This window comes from Arachis stenosperma, chromosome 4 (assembly GCF_014773155.1).
Source record: "Arachis stenosperma cultivar V10309 chromosome 4, arast.V10309.gnm1.PFL2, whole genome shotgun sequence".
NCBI classification, from domain to species: domain Eukaryota; kingdom Viridiplantae; phylum Streptophyta; class Magnoliopsida; order Fabales; family Fabaceae; genus Arachis; species Arachis stenosperma.
In genome coordinates this window covers 455,056-477,499 of record NC_080380.1, presented here as the reverse complement: position 1 = coordinate 477,499, position 22,444 = coordinate 455,056, and the positions used below count along the sequence as shown (strand labels likewise).

At 33.0% G+C, this 22,444-nt stretch overlaps 2 protein-coding genes across 3 annotated transcripts; both read right to left on the bottom strand.

Moving 5' to 3' along the window:
* Window positions 1-3,808: 3,808 nt before the first annotated feature.
* LOC130973875 (uncharacterized) lies at window positions 3,809-6,350 on the bottom strand. The gene is made up of 3 exons (XM_057898562.1): window positions 6,347-6,350; window positions 4,998-5,926; window positions 3,809-3,932 (listed from the first exon to the last, which is right to left on the bottom strand). The coding sequence occupies exons 1-3, from the start codon at window positions 6,348-6,350 to the stop codon at window positions 3,927-3,929; spliced, it is 939 nt and encodes a 312-aa protein (XP_057754545.1). The 3' UTR covers window positions 3,809-3,926.
* Window positions 6,351-7,313: 963 nt separating this feature from the next.
* Window positions 7,314-17,950, bottom strand: LOC130977148 (stomatal closure-related actin-binding protein 1-like). 2 transcript variants are annotated; one of them, XM_057902174.1, is made up of 13 exons: window positions 17,708-17,950; window positions 17,012-17,311; window positions 16,725-16,853; window positions 15,493-15,585; window positions 14,480-14,620; window positions 13,174-13,242; window positions 12,614-12,697; window positions 11,745-11,925; window positions 10,822-10,938; window positions 10,588-10,646; window positions 9,524-9,658; window positions 7,836-7,985; window positions 7,314-7,712 (listed from the first exon to the last, which is right to left on the bottom strand). In XM_057902174.1, exons 2-13 carry the CDS (start codon window positions 17,291-17,293, stop codon window positions 7,668-7,670), a joined length of 1,485 nt encoding a protein of 494 aa, XP_057758157.1. In that variant the 5' UTR covers window positions 17,294-17,311; window positions 17,708-17,950; the 3' UTR covers window positions 7,314-7,667. The 2 variants fall into 2 exon arrangements, with proteins under 2 accessions (XP_057758157.1, XP_057758159.1); XM_057902176.1 differs by having other exon boundaries at window positions 17,012-17,333; window positions 17,708-17,938.
* Window positions 17,951-22,444: the final 4,494 nt, after the last annotated feature.

Here is a 22,444-nt window from a genome sequence, read left to right as displayed (position 1 = left end):
AAGAGAAAGAGAGAATCACACTCAGAAGTATCCTGGTTCAGCTGCTAAGTGCAATGCAGCCTACGCCCAGTCTTCATCACAACAGTAATGGAATTTCACTATAATCAAACTTGATTACAGACACCAATTTCTCCCTAGGAACTACCCTTCCTATCCGGGACAAGTCCAAAATCTATCCCCAATCCTGAACTTAACTTGGTCACCTACCAAGCTTTCAACTGCAAAGTGCTAACCCAACTTGCAAGGGAATCCCCTCAAAAGTGCTAACCCAACTTGCAAGGGAATCCCCTCAGGATCATAATAACAAAACAGAAATACATACAAAGAATTTCTGAGATAATAATGGCTTTTTCTTTAACTCTCTGTCTTTTTCCACTCATTGGCTTTTTCTTACAGAACCTACATTTTGTCTTTTACCAATGAAACACAGACAGACTCACTGAGAAAAAGAAATATTCAATGAAAGACATGAAGGAGAAGAATAAACAGCTCCAAGAGTTATGGGAACCCGAACGTGTGCTCTCACTCCTTGTCTCAAGTCTTGGCTGTTCACCCTTATTATAGAAGGGGAAGCCTCCAAGGTTGAAACGATTGAAACGAGCCAACTTCTTCTTCTTCATGCAACAAACTGATTCGGCCAAAGAGAGAGGAGAGAAAACCGAATGTGTAAAACCCAACATGCAATTACCTCTATGTCATCCCTTCACACCAATCTTCATCAATCTGGGTCTTTCATCTTGACTTGCTCCCCAAGAAGGATTTCTAGCCCTTGATGAGTCCTTGATGCTTGACAGCTCTTACTGCTCTAATCTTCTACCTCTTCTTCCACGTAACTATAGTAGCTACCTCCTGTGGTGGTTGATCAAAAGTAGAGACGAGCCATGCTTCAAGAGATTTTCTTCCTCTGACTGAAATGGATCTCTTCCATTTTCGGGTATGGAGAGCTTGAGATTACTTCACCACATCTTACCTTTTGTGGTAAAGATCTCAGCTATACCATACTTCAGATTTTCTTTTTCTTGATGCCATTATCACTATGGCTTCTTCTTTGTGCCTAGCTTCAACTTCTACAGTGCCATAATTCTGATAACTTGCTTCCTCTTCTTTTCTATGACATGACCGAAAGTGATGAGAGAAGAGAGAGAAGAGAGAGAATGCTTTCAAAGAAAATAAAGAAGGAAATTAAAATCAATTACACTCAATTAAAACCAACTTTCCTCTTTCATGCTTTGTAACGTGTAGAAATTAAATGCCATCAAATCAATTGCATTTTCTCTCTCATGTTACCAATGTCTCATGTTACCAATGTCTGCATTAACTCTATTTAATCAAATTTTGAATTCCATCAAATGAAGAGTGTGAAATCCGTGGAAGTATGATCAAATTCATTTAATCAAAATTTGAATTCCACCAAAGTGAATGGAACCGAATCATGTTTCATCCAAAATGAACCCTTTGTTTTGTGATCAACGTATAATTTTCTTGGGCCACTTTCTCCATCATTTGTTTTTATCAAAATGGACCTGAGATTTGGGCTTTTCTTTATTTCAAAATTCAGCCACTTTGTGTTTGAATTAATTTGCTAAAATAATATTTTAACCAAAGTGGGCTACTTTACTATTTTTGGCTGAATCAACATAATAATAATTCAGCCATAATGATCAAAATTCAGCCATTTGATATATTTTAATTTGCATAAGGCTAAATTAATTCATTAATCAAAGTGGGTTTGATTAGCTTTTTGGCCCAATATGAAACTAAATTGTTTGCCTGCACACTTGAACAAATATATCAAACAACCCATTGGAAGCAATTAACAAATTAATAATTTTTAATTAATATTTTAATAATGTTTGATTATCATAATAATTCAAGTTTTTCAAATTCAACATAGTTATTAAAATTGTTCGCTACAAACTTAAAATTAAGACAAATAAAGTTGAATTATGACTCATAATGCACAATAAAGACCGAACTATGAGATAGTAGATCACAACTCCAAAACTTTGCTTGTCGATCATATGATCCAGGCTAAGTTTAGAAAATAAAATGAGTTATAACTCGATTAAAAGATAAATAAATAATGATATGGTAATCCCCCAACTTATTTAGGTTTTTATGTATGTCAATACTTATAAAAGATAAAAAATAAATAATTCTGCAATGAGTTTTATTTGCTCAAATTAACTGTGAGATAGATATTTCGTCAATCTATAATAAGATATCAATAATTATTTTTCGCTCAAAATCTTTAATTTATGAATATTGGCGTAACCAAAAGATGTTGTGAAATAAATTATATAAATTTAATAATAAACATGTATAAATTGTAGAATAAAATAAATAAACTGATCACCCATATACTAATAGTAAAATTTTAAATTAAAAAATTTTAAATTAACATAAAAGTGCATAAAATTTTTATAATAAGATTTATCGTTAATAAATACAAGCATGATTGTACATGGATGACTTCAATCTATCATTTTGTTTTGTTTCATTTAATTTCAAATGCTATATTAGATAAATGGAATTATAATTCAATGAAAAGACATTGAAATATAATGATTATAAACTACCATATTTAGTGACTTTTGCTTCAATTCATTTTCAACAAAAATACTCTCAAATTATACAAAAAATAAATATCTTTAAATTATTTAAAAAATAACAAAAATACACATCTCTAAACTAAGAAGTTCTATGTTAAAAAAAAGATAATAAAAAAATTATTTTTTTTATGTAGTAAGTAAAATTCTGATATTTAAGTCATATCACATTATTTTATTAATAGTGCAAATTTCTGAAAACATTGAGACATTTTTAACACATTTTTAGATTATTTTTTATAATATTTTTATCGATATCAACATTACAAAATGAAAGCCACTCAAATAAAGATGTTTAAAATGTCTTTTTTTTAAGATATTTTTTTAGTAACTAAAATTTAACTCAATGATTAAATTAGGTTATTTTTGTTAAAATTATGCCATACAAATTAAGTTGACCGAAAAAATAGTGAATCAAATTTTAAATTTGTCTAAATTAATATTATTTTTTATAGAAAATGACTACAATACCTTTATTATAAAAAACGACTAAAATACTCTTATTATATATATTAATTTTGAGAATCCTAAATTCTAACCCTTTACTTCTCTGCCATTATATGATTAAGATTTAGAGTTTTTTAAAAAAAAAAAATATATATATATATATATAATAAGAGTATTTTAGTCATTTTTTATAATAAGGATATTGTAGTCATTTTTTATAAAAAATAATATTAATTTAGACCAGTTCAAGATTTGATTCACTATTTTTTCGGTTAAATTAATTTGTCTACCCTAATTTTGATAAAAATAACACGGCTTAATCGATTATATGTGTTAAATTTTAATTAATAAAAAACATCTTTAAAAAAAGACATTTTAGACGTCTTTATCTGAGTGACTTCCTTAAAAAATACGTGCATGTTTTCGTAGTTTACCTATAAAGAATTAAAAAAACATTAGAGCCGTCCGTTTCTTATTAGTGTGTAAAGCATATTTGTTAGCGCGATGAATCATTCTTTATTCATCCTCAATTACACAAAAGACGAAGGAATTCATTCTCCACAAATCCAAATCATATAAACTCCATTATTGGCAGCGGGATAAAGCGACAAAACGAGAATCATCCCTGATATACCACTTGCTTTTGTATTTGATCATCCCAAGCTACAACTATTATATATATCCACAATGAATATTAACACAACAGTCAAATTCTTACGTCAAAATTTGACATGTTTGCTAATTAAACAACCATCAGGACTAAGAAGTAATGCCTTGAATTATACTCAAGGTCTCTTCTCAATTTTAATTTTTAGTGGAACTAAGTTTTCTAAATTAAACAACCTCTGATAACTTGATGCAAATTGTTCTTCAATCCTGCACCAAGAAATATTGAGGAATTAACTTTATGGCACAAGCAAACACACTAAGGGAACACATAACACAAATTGTTGAGGTATCTTAATGTTATATTGGAATTTATATCTGAGAAATAATTGGATACCAAGATTGGTGCATGAAATTCAAAATAATATTTAAATACTAAAGCCAAAAATTTCATCTTGTAGTAAAGAAGGCATTTTTATTTAGTGGCAATACAACTCATGAATATTAACATGCATAGTATATTTAAAATTCAAGTTAAAACGGTTTTCGCATAGTCATTTATCCTAAATTAAAAAAAGTAAAAATAAAATTGGGGAATAATAATAAAAAAATAACTCATAACCGATCAATCTGAATTTTGTTATTACATTTTTTGTATTTTTTAATATAATTTTTAGATTTTTTTATATTTATAGTTGATTATTATTGTTCCTCTAATAATTAACATATCATGGAAAAAAATTCACATACAAAAATCAATAACCAATACATTTAGAATGCAATCATGCATTATTTTTAAGGTAAAAATTTAAGTGCAGTTAACTTAGTTGAGAATCTTTAGTTAAATAATAATTTAGTCAATTTTATTAAGTTATTTAATAATTTTTAGAGTAAATGTCCTTTCTAGTCTCTAACTATTTGTCTATAGATTTTGCATCTCCTAACAAATATAAAAACTTAAATTGGTCCTTATCTACTTTGATATACGTACATTTTAGTCTTTACAACTAATTTTGAACAGATCACTTACTGATGTATCAGTAACTTGTCCCTATAATAATGAAGAAATTGATCAAGTAAGAGACTAACACGTTAACAAGTGATCTACTTAAAACTGGTTGTAGGGACTGTAACGTAAATATATCAAAAATAAATAAGAATTAATTTGAATTTTTATATTTGTTGGAGGATGCAAAGTTCATGGAGCAAATGATTAAGGACAGAAAGCATTTACTCTAATTTTTAAATGAGATAGTGTTCAGCTTTCTTGAAACTAGGAAAAATGAAAAATCGAAAGTGATGAGGAAGATATATTGAGAAAAGAAGTTGAAGAACCTTATTATCATCATCACCATCACAATCCTTTTTCTTCTTCAATTTCGTAGTACCACCGACTTTGCTGATGGGCAACTTCATTGCACCAAACGGCGTGTCAACATCAACATTTCCTTTTATGGTGTAGCCAGTTCCCCTTCCTCTAATCATATCCCAAACTGCAGATCCAAAATCCTTAGGCCTAAAGGTCACTGGAATATCAATGAAGTTGATTCCACCTTTCTCAATCGTTGCGGATTTCGGTAGCTCTGCACCTCCAATGTTCACATCACCAAGCCACACCTCATATTCAAGTGCATTGACGTTCAGATCAAAGTCGTTCTTATTCTCTATTTTCATGTGAAGAATAGCAACCGTCTCTTCAGTAGAGAATCTCTCGAACTGAATTTTCTCAACATTGACATCAGGCTTGTACGGAATTGGAATTTCTCCTGTTTTCTCCATAGGCAAGGTTAGCCTTCCCAAAATAGGAACATCAAAAATTAGGTCAACCATCACCCTATATGGAAGAATGCTTCCGGGTTGAATATCATGATAAGTGTTTTTGATATCTGCATATGCCAAAGTGACAGGAACTTGTATGGTCTCTTCTCCGTGTAAATGTATTGTACCTGCATCTGGTATCAATCCTGAAACTAATTTTCTCTCACCACTCTCGATCAAATAGTTTATGTCTATTAGAGGGATAGGCACTGGATTTGGGTTCTTTATCACCAAATCAAGAACAAGGTCTGCCTTGTCAACATTGATGGATGAAATGTGTACTGCGGCCACGTCAGCAGTTGGCTTCCCGAACCCAACTACCTCCTCGATCTTCTCCCCAACGTCATGAATGAAATCCTTCACCGCATGAAAAAATCCACTCTTTTCATCTTCTTCATTTTCATTTTCATTTTCATTTTCATCCTTCTCCACCATTTTTGGTTTATCTAAATAACAAAAGATAAATGCCTTTGAGATTAATGCCGAGTATTTACTTTACATTACAAAGGAATATTGAAAACTGTTGAAACCGTTATTCCATCAATGGTCCAAATTTTGCAACAGTTAGAGTAGTTGTAATTGGTTATTAGAATGACTACAATGACGGAGGCGTGATACGTTTATGGATGACAGCATCACTAAAATAAGGCAACAACAATCATGTTGTTTTTATCAAAATGAGTTTTCCCAAAAGATCTTTTAATACTGTGGTATCACAATGACAAGTTTTATTATTGATAGTAGAAATTGTTTGTATGATTTTTTTAATGCTTTAGGGACTAATTTGTAGGCAAATTCAAAGTGTAGAGCGAAATTTGTCCAAATAAAAGGATTACAAGAAAAAGGAAAAAGTATTAGTTACTGACGCATTATACCTATTACAATGAAAATGCCAAAAATATTTTTTCATAAAAATTTTGTTTAAAAATGTGTATTATTTATTTAGCTACACTTTTAATAAAGATAACACTTTTATAATATATCAAAATTAAACCCTATAATTCACTAGTTAATAATCAAAATGAAACACCTTCACACGAAAATAAATTATAGAGTTTTTATTGAAATATTCACCTTAGTTAAATACAATGAGTGACGATAGAGAAGGAGTAAAAAATGTTGTAATGCAGACTGCAGAGGATCCTAGATGAGAACAAAAAAGGCAACATTGGTCTAGGTGCATCACCTGCCTTTCTTATACTTGGAATGTTTTCCTCTCGAGCAAATTCCACTTCGCTATTTTTCAATTTCCATTAAATTTAATTTAGAGACAACCATAAAGAATGAAAAATGTATGTTGTATCACTTGTCTGTTCTTTATGACAAGGAAGAATGCGAAACATCCCAAATAAGAGTAAAAACGACAAAATTGATATAAATACATCATTTGCTTTTTCACTGCTTATTTTCTCTTCTTCTTTTTTTCCTTTTATGTTTTTTCAGTCTTCTATTTCCCTCTCATTTTTCTCATTTCTCATTCTTTTATGCGTTTTGTTTTTCCTGTTCATCTGTCTTTTTTGTTTTCCCTTTTTTCTATCTATTTTTTTAGACTCAGAATTTTTAAACTTACGTTAGGATTTGAGTTAAAAATTTTACAAATTGCAAAATAGGATTTACCATATACAATATGATATTCTTATTTGGTTAAGGTTTTTAACACTAGTCTAATTAAATTAAACTATAATTATTTATTAGATTAAATATGAAGCAATCACATATTGCCACTTCAGGAAGGGTAAATTATCCTCTGAATATCAGAGGGTTCTGGAGTGTTTGCAATAAATAAAATCTAAAATCACTCATATGCGTATCTATAGACAATTAGACATGCAATAAGGAAAACTCTTACAGTAATTGGATCAATCAAATACAATCAATTAGCACACAACAAACAATGGGCGTGGCTCACACCAATCCCAAAGTGTAAGCTCAAATAGTTTGCTAACTATCACTCACAAAGGCAAACAAAAAAAATGCCCTGGTGTTGGTGAAAGAAAATGGTAGACCACAGGGTATGAATGAATCCTAATCACAATAACGTTACAAACTTCACTTTTACACACTTGTAGTACAATGCAGAACTCAAATAATTACAACAACAATGATGACAAAGCCTTATCCCACTAAGTGGGAACTCAAATAATTACAGTTGAAAAAAATATATATATACTAGTCAAGGAGGTCGCATCATGTATCTAAAGGAGCTTTATGATCTGGTCCAGCAAGAACAATCTGCATTTTAGCCATTCATAATTCAGCAATGGAGACCAAGAGAAAAATGGAAGGTTGAAATATGCTCCAACCATAACAGCTATTTTCAGCAAAGATCTGCAGCTAATATTCAGAAAGACATACATTACAGTCAAATGCAAACCTCCTTGCAAGCATGATAGCTGCATTCCTTTCTCGCTCTGATTCAAAAGCTAATACAAAAGAAAGCCCTTGCTTTGGCTGCCAAAATAGAGCCTGTGCAGCAGCATTCCCACCTCCTCGAACACCGCAAAGCTTAAGAACAAGAGCATTGAACATTATTTGATTACATTTTTGTTTATACAAATGAGATGAGAAGGAAAATCTTAAGCTTGTTCTAAATAAAACCTCATAAATCATAGACTGCTAGAAAAGAGTTGTGCTAAGAAAAGTTAGTCTTTATCATGCAATAAATATAAGGTTCCTTTCGGTGTTTAGAAAAAACTCGAGTCAAAGAATGATAGCAAGAAAACTATTTTGATGTTGTCACTCCATTTCATACACCTATGAACCATGATGCACATCGTTTAAAAATCAGAAATGACAAAACTAAGCCGTATAGAAAGAGAAAAACTTTGAGGTGGAAATTCATTAAATAATGTTCAGTTCTCTCTCTCATTCTCACACACACCCCCCCCCCCCCCCAAACAACAAAACAACCTCACTCTATCTCAAATACGAGTCTTCCTCTTTTCCAAGTTCCAACTGTCTCTTCTCTCCCATCTTTACCGACTAATCTTTCTACTCGTCCCTAATTTCCGTATCTCTTGCCCCAGAAACATTTCGATTTGAGCATCACCATCATAATTCAAACACCATTTTCTTATTGAAACCCCTTCCAATGCCATCTTACATCAATGTTCATCCCAACACCCTCAATGCAGAGTAAAGCATCTATGATTGTATTGAAGAGCAATAATGGTTTCTTACCTCTCCAAAAATATTAATCTTCATGTTGGAATCAGTATGTCTGGTAGAGTTCCTGAATTTATTTTTTATAATTTACTAGATACTTATTAGGGCAACTATCTTTATAAATTTTCTTCTCATATAACGTGTATTTTATTTTTTATTGCATGTGTGGGATGAATTTGGAATTTGAGATTGTGCAGTATAATTTCCTTCTTGATAAGAATTTTCATGTATTATTGGTGTTTAGTTTCTTTTCTTAACTTAATGTTCTAGGGAGATCTATTGAACTTTGGTATTATATTCAAGTACTTAGGTGTGTTACCTTTTGGGTGTAGGAACGTATTTGCATTTCGTTTGTCCATGAGAAAAAATATTATAATAAGTGTTGGGAATAATATTCTTGAGCTTGAATTGTAATGAGAGGATCAACACATATACTTAGTTGTTAAAATGGAAATGAACATCATGGAACATGCATTCATCAATATAATTTTGATAAATTCATATCTTATAGCTTATCTAAACCTTATGCACTCTAAGATAGAATATTAGAATAAAGGTAAAATATTGGCAATGTACTAAATTATGTTGGTAACTATCCTAAAAATACTGGGACCTATAGTTGGGACATTCAAATCAACATTTACATTTACATTTCCATAACTTAAAATCTTAAACTTTTGTTAGTACCCTCATAGGTCTTGTGAATTGACTCATAATGTTTTTTCTTATTTACATTTACATTTTTTTTTATGAAATTCCAGTTCATAACTTCTTTATCTTTCTATACTGTTAACTTTTGTCATTTTCTGTTTACTATACGGTGTGCACTGTAGGTGTATGAAATGCAGTGGTTCACATAATTGCTCAATTTGGAATACCTGCATTGAGCTTGAATAGTATTCTTTGGCAATTGTTGTCTTTCCTTTACAGAGCTTCATCCTCATCTTTCCAACATGAAGCGCATGTATAGATTCAGTTGGTTGGTGTGAGCCATTCATCTGAGTTGCAACGACCTGAAAAGTATTCAATACAACTACCATTATTGTCACGGAATCTGTCCAGAGAAAATTGAAATGTTAAAAAAATGCAACACACTGCACATAACTGCAGTTAAATAGCCTTAAAACTACCCACTCTCTTTTACCTAAAGATTAGAGGCAAAAGAATGAGTGATAAAACACTGATAAACTTAGTACATGGAAGCAGTGTCGCAACTTACTAGAATCTCGTATTGAAATTCAGATACTATGTCAAAGGATTTCTAGACTATTTGCTTAAGCATGCAATAATTCCAAAAAGGGTAACGTACCTTTTTTTTCCCAAAGACTGTCCATGTCTCAATTTTGTTCCAAACCATATTTTATCTTATTTGTCCTAAAGATTTCTAAACGTACTCAATGTTGTCCAGATGCAAAATCATAGGCCTGGTCTCAAACTTCGATGAAATGTCAAGGAACCACAGAACTTTACAAGGATATGTTATCAGAACATGAATTAGCACCTCATTAAACTAAGAACTAGGAGGCTCCTATTGAAGAATTACTAACAAAAACGTGTTAACTAGTTGCAATATTACACTGCATATGATCCAAATTAAAGCAATTTGGCTACTGACCAAATCCCATTAAACACATTAGTGCTGTTTGTTTACTCATGCTAGAACTAGAATATGTATCAATATCACTCTACAGGCTTGTTTTATTTGGATTAGAATTAGCATCTGGGTAGTTCTTGTGTACAATATACTTAACCGAACTCAAGTAAGTCAATGCATCCCCCGCTAGATTCTCACTCACCATCTCTCTTCTAACATATTAAAAGCACAAATCATAACCTTATATAACAATACAAATGGCAGCTCCCAACAACTCACATTGATGCTTGTATCTAAATTAGTTAAAAGGGTAAAGAATATAAGTTAAAAAGAATTGTAATGACATACATTGAATTCAGTATCATGTTTCCGCACAAGTGCCTCTACATAGGTTCCCAAACCAGCAGCTGAAAGACAATACAAAATAGTTTATGCTCAACTTGACGAGGCAAAGCAACGTGTCGCATGTCTTTTACTTCAAGTTGAAAAAGCAGAAAGTTTGCCATTTAAAAGGAAGCCATAGAAGCCATTTCTGTTGATGAGTACTAAATGAAAATATCAAAGTTCAGATTGCAAACAAACCTGGATCTATTTGACCAGTAGTTGACAGAGTGATTCGAAGGCTTTCTGAAATAATATCAACTTGCAGTATGCGTCCAACATCTAAAGGTTCAGGGGCATAAACTGACTTTGTAGCTCCTGAGAATGAGAAAGTTGTATCATTTATGCAAGTATCCAAATGATAAATCTACCAAATATAAATGTTTCATAACAATCACCATTTCCAACACAATGCACATCTTAAATGGTAGCGCAAAGAATAATGAGTAATAGGAATGACAAGCAAATCAATGTTACTTTAAAAATTAGCTGTAAATAGACATGCAATCAATGTGCACACCTACACTTCAAAACCAAACTTGATAGCCCTTAAGAATTTTTCTTGGAAAATCAGAATTATTAATATTAATAAGGTTAAATTACTTTGTTAGTCCCTATAATTTTTCCAAATTTATAATTAGGTCCCTACATTTTAAAAGTTTTCAATTGGGTCCTTATACTAGTTTTAGATTTGGAATTAGATCCTTTTTAACAGTAAACGCTACAAAAATGCTTTCATCCATCTCACACCACTAGCGAATGTCTCAAGATATTTCTCTTAAGTTATACATTTTTGGAACTATAAAGATGTGATTACACATTTAAAACTCATATAGAGAACCAATAAAAACTTTTAAAGTGTAGGGACTTAATTACAAATATGGTGAACCTATAAGGACTAACAAAATAATTTAACCTATTAACAAATAGCAGTTCCATCAAAAGGCGTTCTCCTTATGGAGGTCACTAATCTTCTTTATCTAACAAGAGCAAACCAGAAGTAGAAAAATGTGCCAGTCACAAGTCTACTAAATTGGAGAGAAAAAAATAAAAAAAATAAATGAAAAAATAAAATTGAATGGAACAAAAGATGTCGTGAAGTGCAAAACTTTTGGAAGATGTACCTGAAATAAGTTCCTTTTTGGCACCATCCGGTGATACACGATACCACTGAAATGAACATTTTGAAAGTTCGAGGGCATTATCAGAGCAAGGTTCAATTTGTAAATATGAACCAAGTGTTTCAGTTCCTTCTAACTCGTATAAATGGGAAGCTTTTTCCTCCCCTTTCTTCATCCTTGACAACTGAAAAATATAGTGGATGACAATCAGCAGAAACTTTCAATGAACAATGCTAGATTGCTATATTATCAAATAAGGACAATTCAACTCAGTTGGTAAGAAGAGAAAAAAAAGAAAGGAGAGAAAAGAAAAGAATAATGCATTGACACTAGGCAAAAAAGGGTAACCACGTAAAGTCTCTCCATCATAGTCTCAAACTCGGGGAATATGGAAAACTCTTACATTTATGTTTAGTTGCACTTCACTCGTTGTTTTGCCTATGATTCGGATTAAGTATGAGGATTTGAGGGCATGATAGTCTAGACTCTAGATACAAGCAGTGCCATATTCTCAGCTATGTTTTAGAGAATGACAAGGAATTAATAGCAACTAAATGAAATACAAAATAAATAAATAAATAAATAAAAATGAAAAACGGAAAATTTGTTCCCTTATAGGTGCAGCTCACACCAGAATAATGACATGTCATCTCCAAACTAAACAAGATAGAATTCATTTATAAGCTGAAATTTTGTTAGACGACAGTTTCTCTATTGCCCAACAAAAACCCCAACAAGGAAACCACATTCAACAAGCACAATTGAAATTACCAAAGAAAGAACTATTTGGCAAATCAAAAAAGAAACAAGTAAACAACTACTCAAATCACAGCCTTTTCAAAATGACATTTGGTGACAATTGACAAGCATACCTCCCTGTGAAGTCGAAGATAGTGTCTAGACTTCTCTGAGAGTTGGGCCCTCAATGCTCGAAGCTCATGTTCCATAGACATGACCTAAAGTTGATTCAGCAAACAATAAATTACTTTCCTTACAAAAAAAAGAAATAAATAAAATAAGATAAAGTAAAAATATTATCAAAACGAATCTACAGAGTAATGGGAAACAAGCCATTTCAACACAGGAGAACACCATCAATCATTCAACCACTAATAGGAAAACTCCAGCCATTAATCATAATATATTCCCAGTTACCCACAAGGTCACAACTAGTTCTTGATGCTCTCTCTTCCTCTATAGAGTTAATATCTTGTATGGATTACAACACTTAGTATTAAGAACCCAGGTTTATGCAAATACACAGAAGCACATTAAGCAAGAAAGAACACATGAAAATTATGCTGTCAATGAGTAGAGAACATAAACAAAGTTAAGGGCAGGGACAAGGAACTACAACAAAAATGGAAGAATTTCAAATAATTGATCCAATTGATCTATAACATAGATGAAATACGGTAAAGTAAATATATACCTTGCTTGGTTGATGCAGCATTTTGATTCTTCGGGCTTCTTGAACTTCTTTCATCAATTCTTCCAGGTCCTAAAGTTCCCATAAAACCAATTTTTGTTAAAATACAACTTAATTCTTATAAATTTGCGGTGATGCTGTCCTCTTCCTGAAAAGAATCTTGTTGCTTTTATTGTTGTTTCTACAAATTAACGTCTACGGCATCCATTAATTTGATATTTATAGTCTTTCTTAGCAAATGAGTAAAGAACAACTAGGGAAGCAAACAAAATGAAACAATCATGAACAGAACTTAATATAATCCAACCCAATAGCAAATTTTGGACAAAGATGACCCTTTCAAGTCTCAACTGAGTAAACTAAACAAACCCAAAAAGCAGCAAACTCCCACGAATTTCTTGTATCCTTATTTTTCTTTCAGAACTTTTGAATGATCCAAGTTTAATTCCTTAGTCCTATATATTAAGTGAAAGGTCACATCAAAGATTCATCCAGGGTAACAAAGTTATGAATGAGAGTAGCTTGCCTGCAATATTGACATAACAGACCACTGTTCCAATTTTGTGCAGCACATATCATGACCAATACTGACAGTATTAATTGGTTCTGTTATCCACTCACTGGATTTCAACTTAGATTAAGCTTTACATTTCCAAATGTGCTAGTTACGAAGAAACTTCTCCATGCTAGGAGAAACCACAAAACACTGAAAGGAGGACTTAAAAAATAAATAAATAGATAAAGATCTAGAAGAATAAATAACTCTATTGGGATTTGGAAGGTAGTTAGAGTAACCAAGCAAAAGTAAAAGGGACTGAATCTCACTACTTCCCCTTTCATTAAAGTGCTTTCTACAGTGAAAATCCTTAAAAAGACTAGAACCCAGAATAAAGAAATAAATTTTGTGGTGCATTATGTACAAACAAGAAACAGTACAGACAAGGGAATATTCCAGATAAACAGATGATATTAGACGAGAACCATCAAAGAAGCAAGTGGTCTAAGAACCATAAGAACCATACAGCTGACTAATAAATTTCCAGAAAGGGTGATTGAATATTCATAAAAGCCTAATTTAACTAGTTTCCAGTATCCAACATTAAGCTACTTCAAAACAAGTTGACGAAATCAAACAAGAAGTTTCGTTTTACTCTTAAATTTTATAAATTGATTAGATTTAGAACAAATGTACTGAAAGAAAATAAGTGAAATTATTGTCATCTATTTATTGATGGGACAGAAGGATAGATTCAAATCCCTCAATTTTAGAATTCACAAGTGCTACACATGACAAGTAAATACCACAAACCTGCTTCCCTGTAGCTCGAGACATCCTCTCATGATCCTGAAGTGCCTCCTCGACCCTCTGAACTGCTGCTCTGGCATTATCTATTTCAGAACGAGCAAAAGCCCTTTCCTCATCAACGAGTTTCTTAGCATCTTCAGAAGCCTGGAAATGAATCTAATCGCTCAACATCCAAAAACAAATTTCTTTGTGCAGCCAAGATAGAAGACTAAACTGAGGCAAATCCATTTCATGGTAACTAATATTTCAATGACAAGAAAAGATGCGAAAAAGAAAAAAACTGTATATGTGTAACATGCTAAAATAATAAAAGAGAAAACAAGTGGTTCTACAAGATAAACTTTCCTAACAAAAGCAATTCTTATTGTACAAAAAGTTATAAATAGTTTCTGAAACAGAATCATAGACAAACCATCAAAACTTAGAAGGTAATTTTTCCGTTCATTTCATAATTAAGTATGCATTACACTTTGATTAAATAATGATCCTAGAGCCAACTAGAAAATGTTGCAACACAAAACATTTTGATAACTTTGTCCCCGTGTATATGCATAGTGTATGTAATAGTACGAATTTTCTGTGTATATTGTTGATGTTTTCAATTTTCAAATACTCTCTCATACCATTCCTGTTTTTCCTCAGATTCAAAGAATATTATGCTGTTCATTTTATAGAATTACCCAATTTACACAGTACATTCATTGGCTTCAGCTTAGGTGGAGTGCTTTCAACTAACAAGGACATCAATGTAGTCAAATTTTACGAGGAAAGCATAGTTTTTGTCATCCCTTTGGTGTGCGGAAGACATTCTTTTCAAGAAATTCCCTTGTTGGACTTGGAGTGGCACTAGACTGTTCTTCAGGAAATATTATCTTCATTCAGTTTTGTTTTGCTGTAGAGTTCAGGTGCGATATAATATTTTCTTTCTTTATACGCCTTGGTCCTATTTGTCCTATTTCTAATCAAAGTTCTACTTCCGTAACCAAAAAGGGGTTAAAGTTAATAGTTAACATCACCTGCTTAAGAAAATTTGTTAGCTTCTTCACCTCAGCCTTCTCTTGTATTAGTTCCCCTTCTCTTTGAGTCAACTGAACTGCTAGAGCTTCAACCTACATAGTAAACTGAATAAGTTAGTGTTCAAAGATAGCACGAATAAACTGGTGCAAGAATAAGTATTCTATAAAAAGAAACAGAATACCCTAATAGCAACAAAAACCTATCTGATCACCAGATGCATATGGTTACAACATTACTCCGTGTCTACTAGCCACACCAAAAAAATAGCAATTTAAGACCCCACAGTGGTTTAAGTATCATCAACTCTAGAATAACTGGGCTAACCAAATGCAAGGTGAAATTTCAAATAATCTAGTCAACGCATTTGATGACACCAAGAAATGTAACAAAAAGTTTGTGCCTTATGTGCTGTCTCCACCAAAATCCTATCAATATATTTATTTTAAGGCTAAATTTATCATACAAAATCCATCAATTTAAAGGAAACTCAATGAAGGGGAGCCTTGGAGCAATGGTTGAGTTGTCTCCATGTGACCGTGTCGTGAAATCAGCCACTAATGCAATTATTAGATTAGGCTGCATACATTACATCTTTTGGGTGCAACCCTTCCCCAGACCCTGTGGTAATGCCGGATGCTTGTGCACCGAACTACCCTTTTTAAAGGGAACTAAATGTCCTAGAGATAATTGAAACCCGTACATGTTCGAATAAAAACAATAAACTCTAGCAGATACTAGCAAGAAAATGCATGCATCCTATCCGGAATCCAAAACCAAAAGCCCAGTTTCCTGCCGCTGAGGATATAAATGATAGCTAAAAAAACAATTCACAGGCTAAATTCTTTAGCCAGCATCCACTAGCTATTAACCCATAAGTGCCTTTCCCTCTACAAATCAGTTGTGACACAGTCATTGTTGATTGGCGATGGTCTTGAATGTTGGCCATTTATCCTTACATGCAAATTGCGGAGATTACAGGGTACCTATGGCAGGTACAATGCTGAACAATCAGCTGTCCTAGACGTATGAATCTACTCATTTTCAATTATTTCCACAAAACTACTTTCATGAGGATGTAAGAAGGATCATGCATGACGAACAAGACTTTATATTGATAGTGTCAACATATATAAATCCTCCAACATGTAACATAACAAATATTATAAAATTATAATCTATTTATTAGGTATATATTAGTAGATATCCTTTCTTTCAATAAAAATAAACTAACCATAGAAATTGCTTCCTCTACATCTTCTCTGTTTCTTCCTGCAACTCGCCCTTTTAAGGATTCAAGTGCATCTCTAAGCTTTTTCAAAAGAACATGCTTCTCCAACGATGCTGCTTCCCTCAGTCTAGCCTGTGTTTCATCATCAGAGGCCACGCTCAGGAGAAATAAGGCATGCACTTCTTAGGAAAAATTTGAAAAAACAAACTACATAATAAATCTCATGTTGAGAAAGCCTTCAACAGTAAGCACTATGTTGAATCAGAAAAAATATATATATAAAGGTCGACCTCTTCAGATAGTTTAGCAGCAGCTGCCAAACCCTTCTCAAATTTATTAGCAAGGTCACGAACTGACAGACGTTTCTGTTGTTCCAACAGCAGTGCAGTCTCACGTGCAACAACCTCCTTCATAGATAATACTTTCGGGTCATCCTTTGTCTCCATGATTTGATTGTTAGCTCCAAGTTTGTAATTAGGAAATCGAAGAGAAGCAAATATCACGTCAGCTGAAACTGCTGGCACTGCATCTTTATACATGGTATCCCCGAAATCACGGGTCACCCTTGTCATCTCCACGAGCAATCAACTCTGCCAGTGGCAGCAAAGAAAGCTTTAGCATAAACAATTGAGAAGATTCTAGTTCAGTAAACAGCTCAATGAATTTAAACAAAATATCCATAGAAAAGGGACAAAGGGGCAAAGCAATCACTCTCAGACATGCAGAAAATAGTAGAAAATAACAAATTAAAGAGCATAAAGCCAAATCAGGAATTTAATTAATTGAGATTGATACTACTGGCCAAAACTGCACATTGGCCATCAAGCTTATTAAGAATCAAAGAGAAAACTGAGAGATTTCAACAATGAAACAACACAAACCCTAACTATTCTTGTAACATTTTCGTTTGGGTTCCTTTCTGCAATAAAATTGAAGCAATGAGAGAAAAGCTAACGAAAAAATATAAACAGAAATGAAAAACTTACAGATCACAAGAGGACAAATAATGGGAAGTTAAGCTTGGGATTCTTGGATCAGATGCGAAGGGGTTGTTGCAGAGAGAGAGAGAGAAAGAGAGAGATGATAGCTTTGCTTTTTAGAAAGGAAGGAAATAGAGGCCCTTCAGTCGCCGATTCAAACTCAAGTGTTAACGTTTTGAGTTGTACTTTTGAAATTTGATGGATAGATGGATACTGTGTTATGCGTTACCTCAAAACTCTTTGGCGGGTCCCAAGCTTCAGCTCCTTCCTCTTTAGTTTACTTCACTGTTTACTTCACACTTTTTCCCACTTTTTTTTATGTTTAGGCAGTTTAGCTTTAGCCCCTTTTTTTTTTAATTAAGGATTATTATCAAGGTTCTTGAGATCATTTCCATAGAACTTAACACAGTCGTTATTTATAGCTCACTTGTTATCAAAAATAATTTTATATTAATTTTGACATCATAAATAAAAAAAATTACTATATATACAAGTTTTTTTGACAACTAAGTCCAATTAAATTAGTCCAAACCCAACAAAAACTAACTTCACATTTAAAGAGCGCGTAAACACACGCTCACTCAACCATTCAATAGTGCGAACAGTATTAATGTATTATGAAAAACGATTCTTCTTCTTCCTCGATCAAAACTGCAACCCTGAAAATTCAAATAACATTCGAAATCTCTGAAAAAATCAAAAAATTGTGAAAATCGTCGCAAAAACTTAAGGAAATCAACAAACGAAGTTCAAAATCTCCACCAAGAAACACAAAAATAAAAGAAAAAATATCATTGAAGGTATTGTTCACTAATCATCCAATTTTTTCACATTTTTCTTTTTGATTTTGATCGTGAAACATTAGATAGTCATATTTCTGTTTATTTAATAGATTCAATATGTGTTTGAGAGATTTGAATGTGTTTTTGTGCGTATTACTGTTCTCACCATACTGTTCAATTGGTGATACATTTCTTACATACTGCTTCTCGTATAGTTTAACCTATTTTTCATATTTTTAAGGGAATTGAATGTCTTTTTGTGCATGTTTGCATGTTTAAAATTGAGTTTGTCCGTAGAAATCAGAAATAATTTTCGGTGTATTTCAATTAAATTCGGGTGTAATTGGTGTTATTCGCCAATTCTTGCTGTAACTAGAAATTTTCGGTGTATTTCATGTGAATTTGGGTTTAATTTGTACTGTTCTCTAATTCTTGCTGTAACTAGATACTTCCGATGTATTTCATGTGAATTTGGGTGTAATCAGGACTGTTCTCTAATTCTTGCTATAACTTGAGGCTGTTCTCCAATTCTTGCTATAACTAGAAACTTTCGATGTATTTTCATGTAAATTTGGGTATCATTGGGGTTGTTCTTCAATTCTTGCTGTAATTAGATACTTTCGGTGTATTTCATATCAATTTGGGTGTAATTGATCCTGTTGTCCAATTTTTTCTGTAACTAGAAATTTTTGGTGTATTTCATGTGAATTCGGGTGTAATTAGGAACAGAATATTGTTCTTGTACTTCTGGTGTTATTACATATTTGATTGAGTTAAATATCATTTTGAACTCATATTATTAGTGCTGTATATGACTCGTCTTTTGGTGTATTTCTTGTGAATTAAAGTGCACTTGGTGTTATTTTTATCTATTAACCTTATTTTTTATTAGCAGTGTATATTATAACACCCCGAATTTTTAAAAAATTGAATAATGAGTTATTCATAATTTATTGTTTTATTTAAAAAAAATTATTCTCCTAAAAGTAATTAAATTAAATTTTATGATATTTTAAATTTAAAATCTATTAAAATTTTTAAATTATTTTTTTTATAATAAGATATTTCAAACAAAATATATATATAAATTATTGTTGGTGGGTCCCAACCAAGTGGGAGCCACAAGTTTTAAAAGAAAACAAGAAGTGGCTAAAAGCCACGGGGAGAGAGAGTGAACTTCTTTCAATTTGAAAGAAAGAAAGTGAAGCACGTAGCAGCAGCGCCGAAGGGAAAAAGAAAATTGGGGAAAAGGGTAAGCCAACCTTGATCACATTGATTTGGTAAACTTGCTCTATTTTTTATGAAATTTTAGTATGTTATTCCTGGTGTAGAGATAAACATTAGGATATAACTTGCTTATTGTATTGCCTTCTCTTTTGCCTGATTTGAGATACCCATTTAGTGGAGGATTTATGTTGATTCCATCAGTTTTGATGATGTATTTTGTTGATTGTTGAGATGTCATAGTGTTACTAGGAAAACTGATTGTGTACCCATTATTCTGATAGTGGAAGTTTTTTTCGAGACTAGGTCCCGTGAATTTTTTGTCCCTCTTTTGGGGGGTTTTTCCACGTTAAAATTCTGGTGTCTGATTATTTAATTTCTGCCATTATAATTGCTGCTTGGAGTATCTTTAGTATTGCCCATTTAATCGCACAGGTTGTGGAAAAGTTATTTTTGGTGCTTCCGCTGTTAGACAGGTTCTTGTTTTGAACCTTTGTTGAATTTTCCCAACAAAGTGGTATCTAGAGCTTTGGTTGGTTATCTCTGTGCTGATTAAATGGAGGAAAATACTCATGGACCGAATATGGTCAAATTGAATTCCCAAAATTATTCAATTTGGAAGACCCTCATGGAAGATATGTTGCATAGCAAGGACTTGTATGATCCTGTGGAGGGGGATAAATCCAAAGGTACTAAATCTGATGCTAAATGGAAGAAGCTGAATCGGAAGACAGTTGCTTTGATTAGGCAATGGCTTGATTTTAGCGTTTATCCACATGTTGATACCGAAACAAATGCCGAGAAGATGTGGAAGAAATTGAAAGAGTTATATGAGAGGAAGAATGTGCAAAACAAAGCATTCTTGATCAGGACGCTTGTCAATATGAAGTATACTGAAGGTAAATTAATGCCGGAGCACTTGAACATTTTTCAGGAGACGGTGAACCAACTGACAAATAATGAAATCACTTTGAATGATGAGTTGCAAGCCTTGTTGTTGTTGAGCTCTTTGCCTGATAGTTGGGAAGTTCTGGTTGTGACACTGACTAACTCACCTCCAAAAGAAAAGTTGACATTAGCAATGGTTAAAGAGAGTATGTTGAATGAAAAAGGCAGAAGAAGAGAGCGAGGTTTGACTAATGCCTCCTCCCAGTCAGAAGTACTTGTTTCAGAGTCACGGAAGAGAAGTCAAAGTAGAAAACCTCACAGTTCTGACAGGTCAGAGAATCGAAGCAAGTCAAGAGCAAAGTACAAGCCAAGAAAGGAGTTCATTTGTCACCATGGTGGCAAGCTGGGACATATCAAGAGGTATTGTAGGTTCTTGAAAAGAGAACAATCAAGGGGAAGAAACGAAGACAAAGGTAAAGATAGTGATAAAGAAACTGCTGCTATTGTTTATGAAGATGTTCTTATTACATATGATAAAAATTATGTGAATTTTGTCTGTGATGATTCCACTTGGATTATGGACTCTGGTGCCTTATGTCATGTCACTCCGAGGCGTGAATTTTTCACTTCCTATACAGTTGGAAATTTTGGCAAGATCAATTTGGGAGATAAAAGAGTGTGTGATATCATTGGTATGGGTGATATGTGGCTTGAAACCAACATGGGATGCAAGTTGCAGTTGAAAAATGTTAGGCATGCGCCAAATATGCGGTTCAATCTCATTTCAGTGAAGGCATTGGATCAAGAGGGCTATTGCACTTCCTTTGGTAGTGGAAAATGCAAGATTACCAAATGAGCTCTCATTGTTGCTAGAGAAGACAATAGTCTCACTACTCTCTACCGTTTGCAAGCAAAGTTGTGCAAAGAAGATGTGAATGTAGCTGATGATTCCTCTTCTGATTTGTGGCATATACGTCTTGGTCACTTGAGCGAGAAAGGACTAAGCGTCTTGGCCAAGAAGCACTCACTTCCAGTGAAAGGTACAATTTTAAATACTTGCACTCATTGTTTTGTTGGAAAGCATGCTAGAGTATCATTTCATAATTCTGGACCTCATAGAAGATCACATGTTCTAGATTTAGTTCACACTGATGTTTGTACTATGGATGCTAAGACACTAAGTGGTGCATCATATTTTGTTTCTTTTATTGATGATTATTCTTGAAAAGTGTGGGCTTTTGTTTTGAAATCTAAAGACCAGGTGCTCGGAATCTTCAAACACTTTCATGCAAGTGTTGAAAGAGAAACAGGAAAGAAATTGAAATGTGTTCGAGCAGATAATGGTGGCGAATACAGGGGTCCGTTTGAAGAGTATTGTAAAGGATATGGGATCAAGTTTGAGAAGACAGTTCCTAAGACTCCTCAACACAATAGAGTTGCTGAGAGAATGAATCGTACTATCAATGATAGAGTCAGGTGTATGCTCTCTCATGCAAAGTTGCCTAAATCCTTTTGGGGTGAAGCGATGAGGACTGCAGTAGATCTGATCAACCTTTCTCCTTCAGTTCCACTTAATGATGATGTTTCAAAGAAAGTTTGGAAAGGGAAAGATGTCTCCTATAGTCACTTGCAAGTGTTTGGCTGCAGGGCTTTTGTTCACATTCTAAGAGATGAAAGGTCTAAACTTGATGGAAAGTCAAAGCAGTGTATCTTCATGGGTTATGGTCACGAAGACTTTGGTTACAGATTATGGGATCCGGTGAGCAAGAAGATAATTAGGAGCCGAGATGTGATTTTTCTTGAAGACCAAACTATTGAAGATCTTGAGAAGACAGATAAGCCAACAGTA

What these genes read in the sequence shown, in the direction of transcription:
- LOC130977148 (XM_057902174.1), bottom strand. Translation starts at nt 17,293, where the DNA reads ATGACAAGGGTGACCCGTGATTTCGGGGATACCATGTATAAAGATGCA. An exon ending in ATCTTCGACTTCACAGGGAG is followed by an intron (nt 11,926 to 12,613) that starts GTATGCTTGTCA and finishes TATATTTTTCAG; the next exon opens with TTGTCAAGGATGAAGAAAGG. An exon ending in ACTATTCAAGCTCAATGCAG is followed by an intron (nt 7,986 to 9,523) that starts GTATTCCAAATT and finishes CTTGTTCTTAAG; the next exon opens with CTTTGCGGTGTTCGAGGAGG.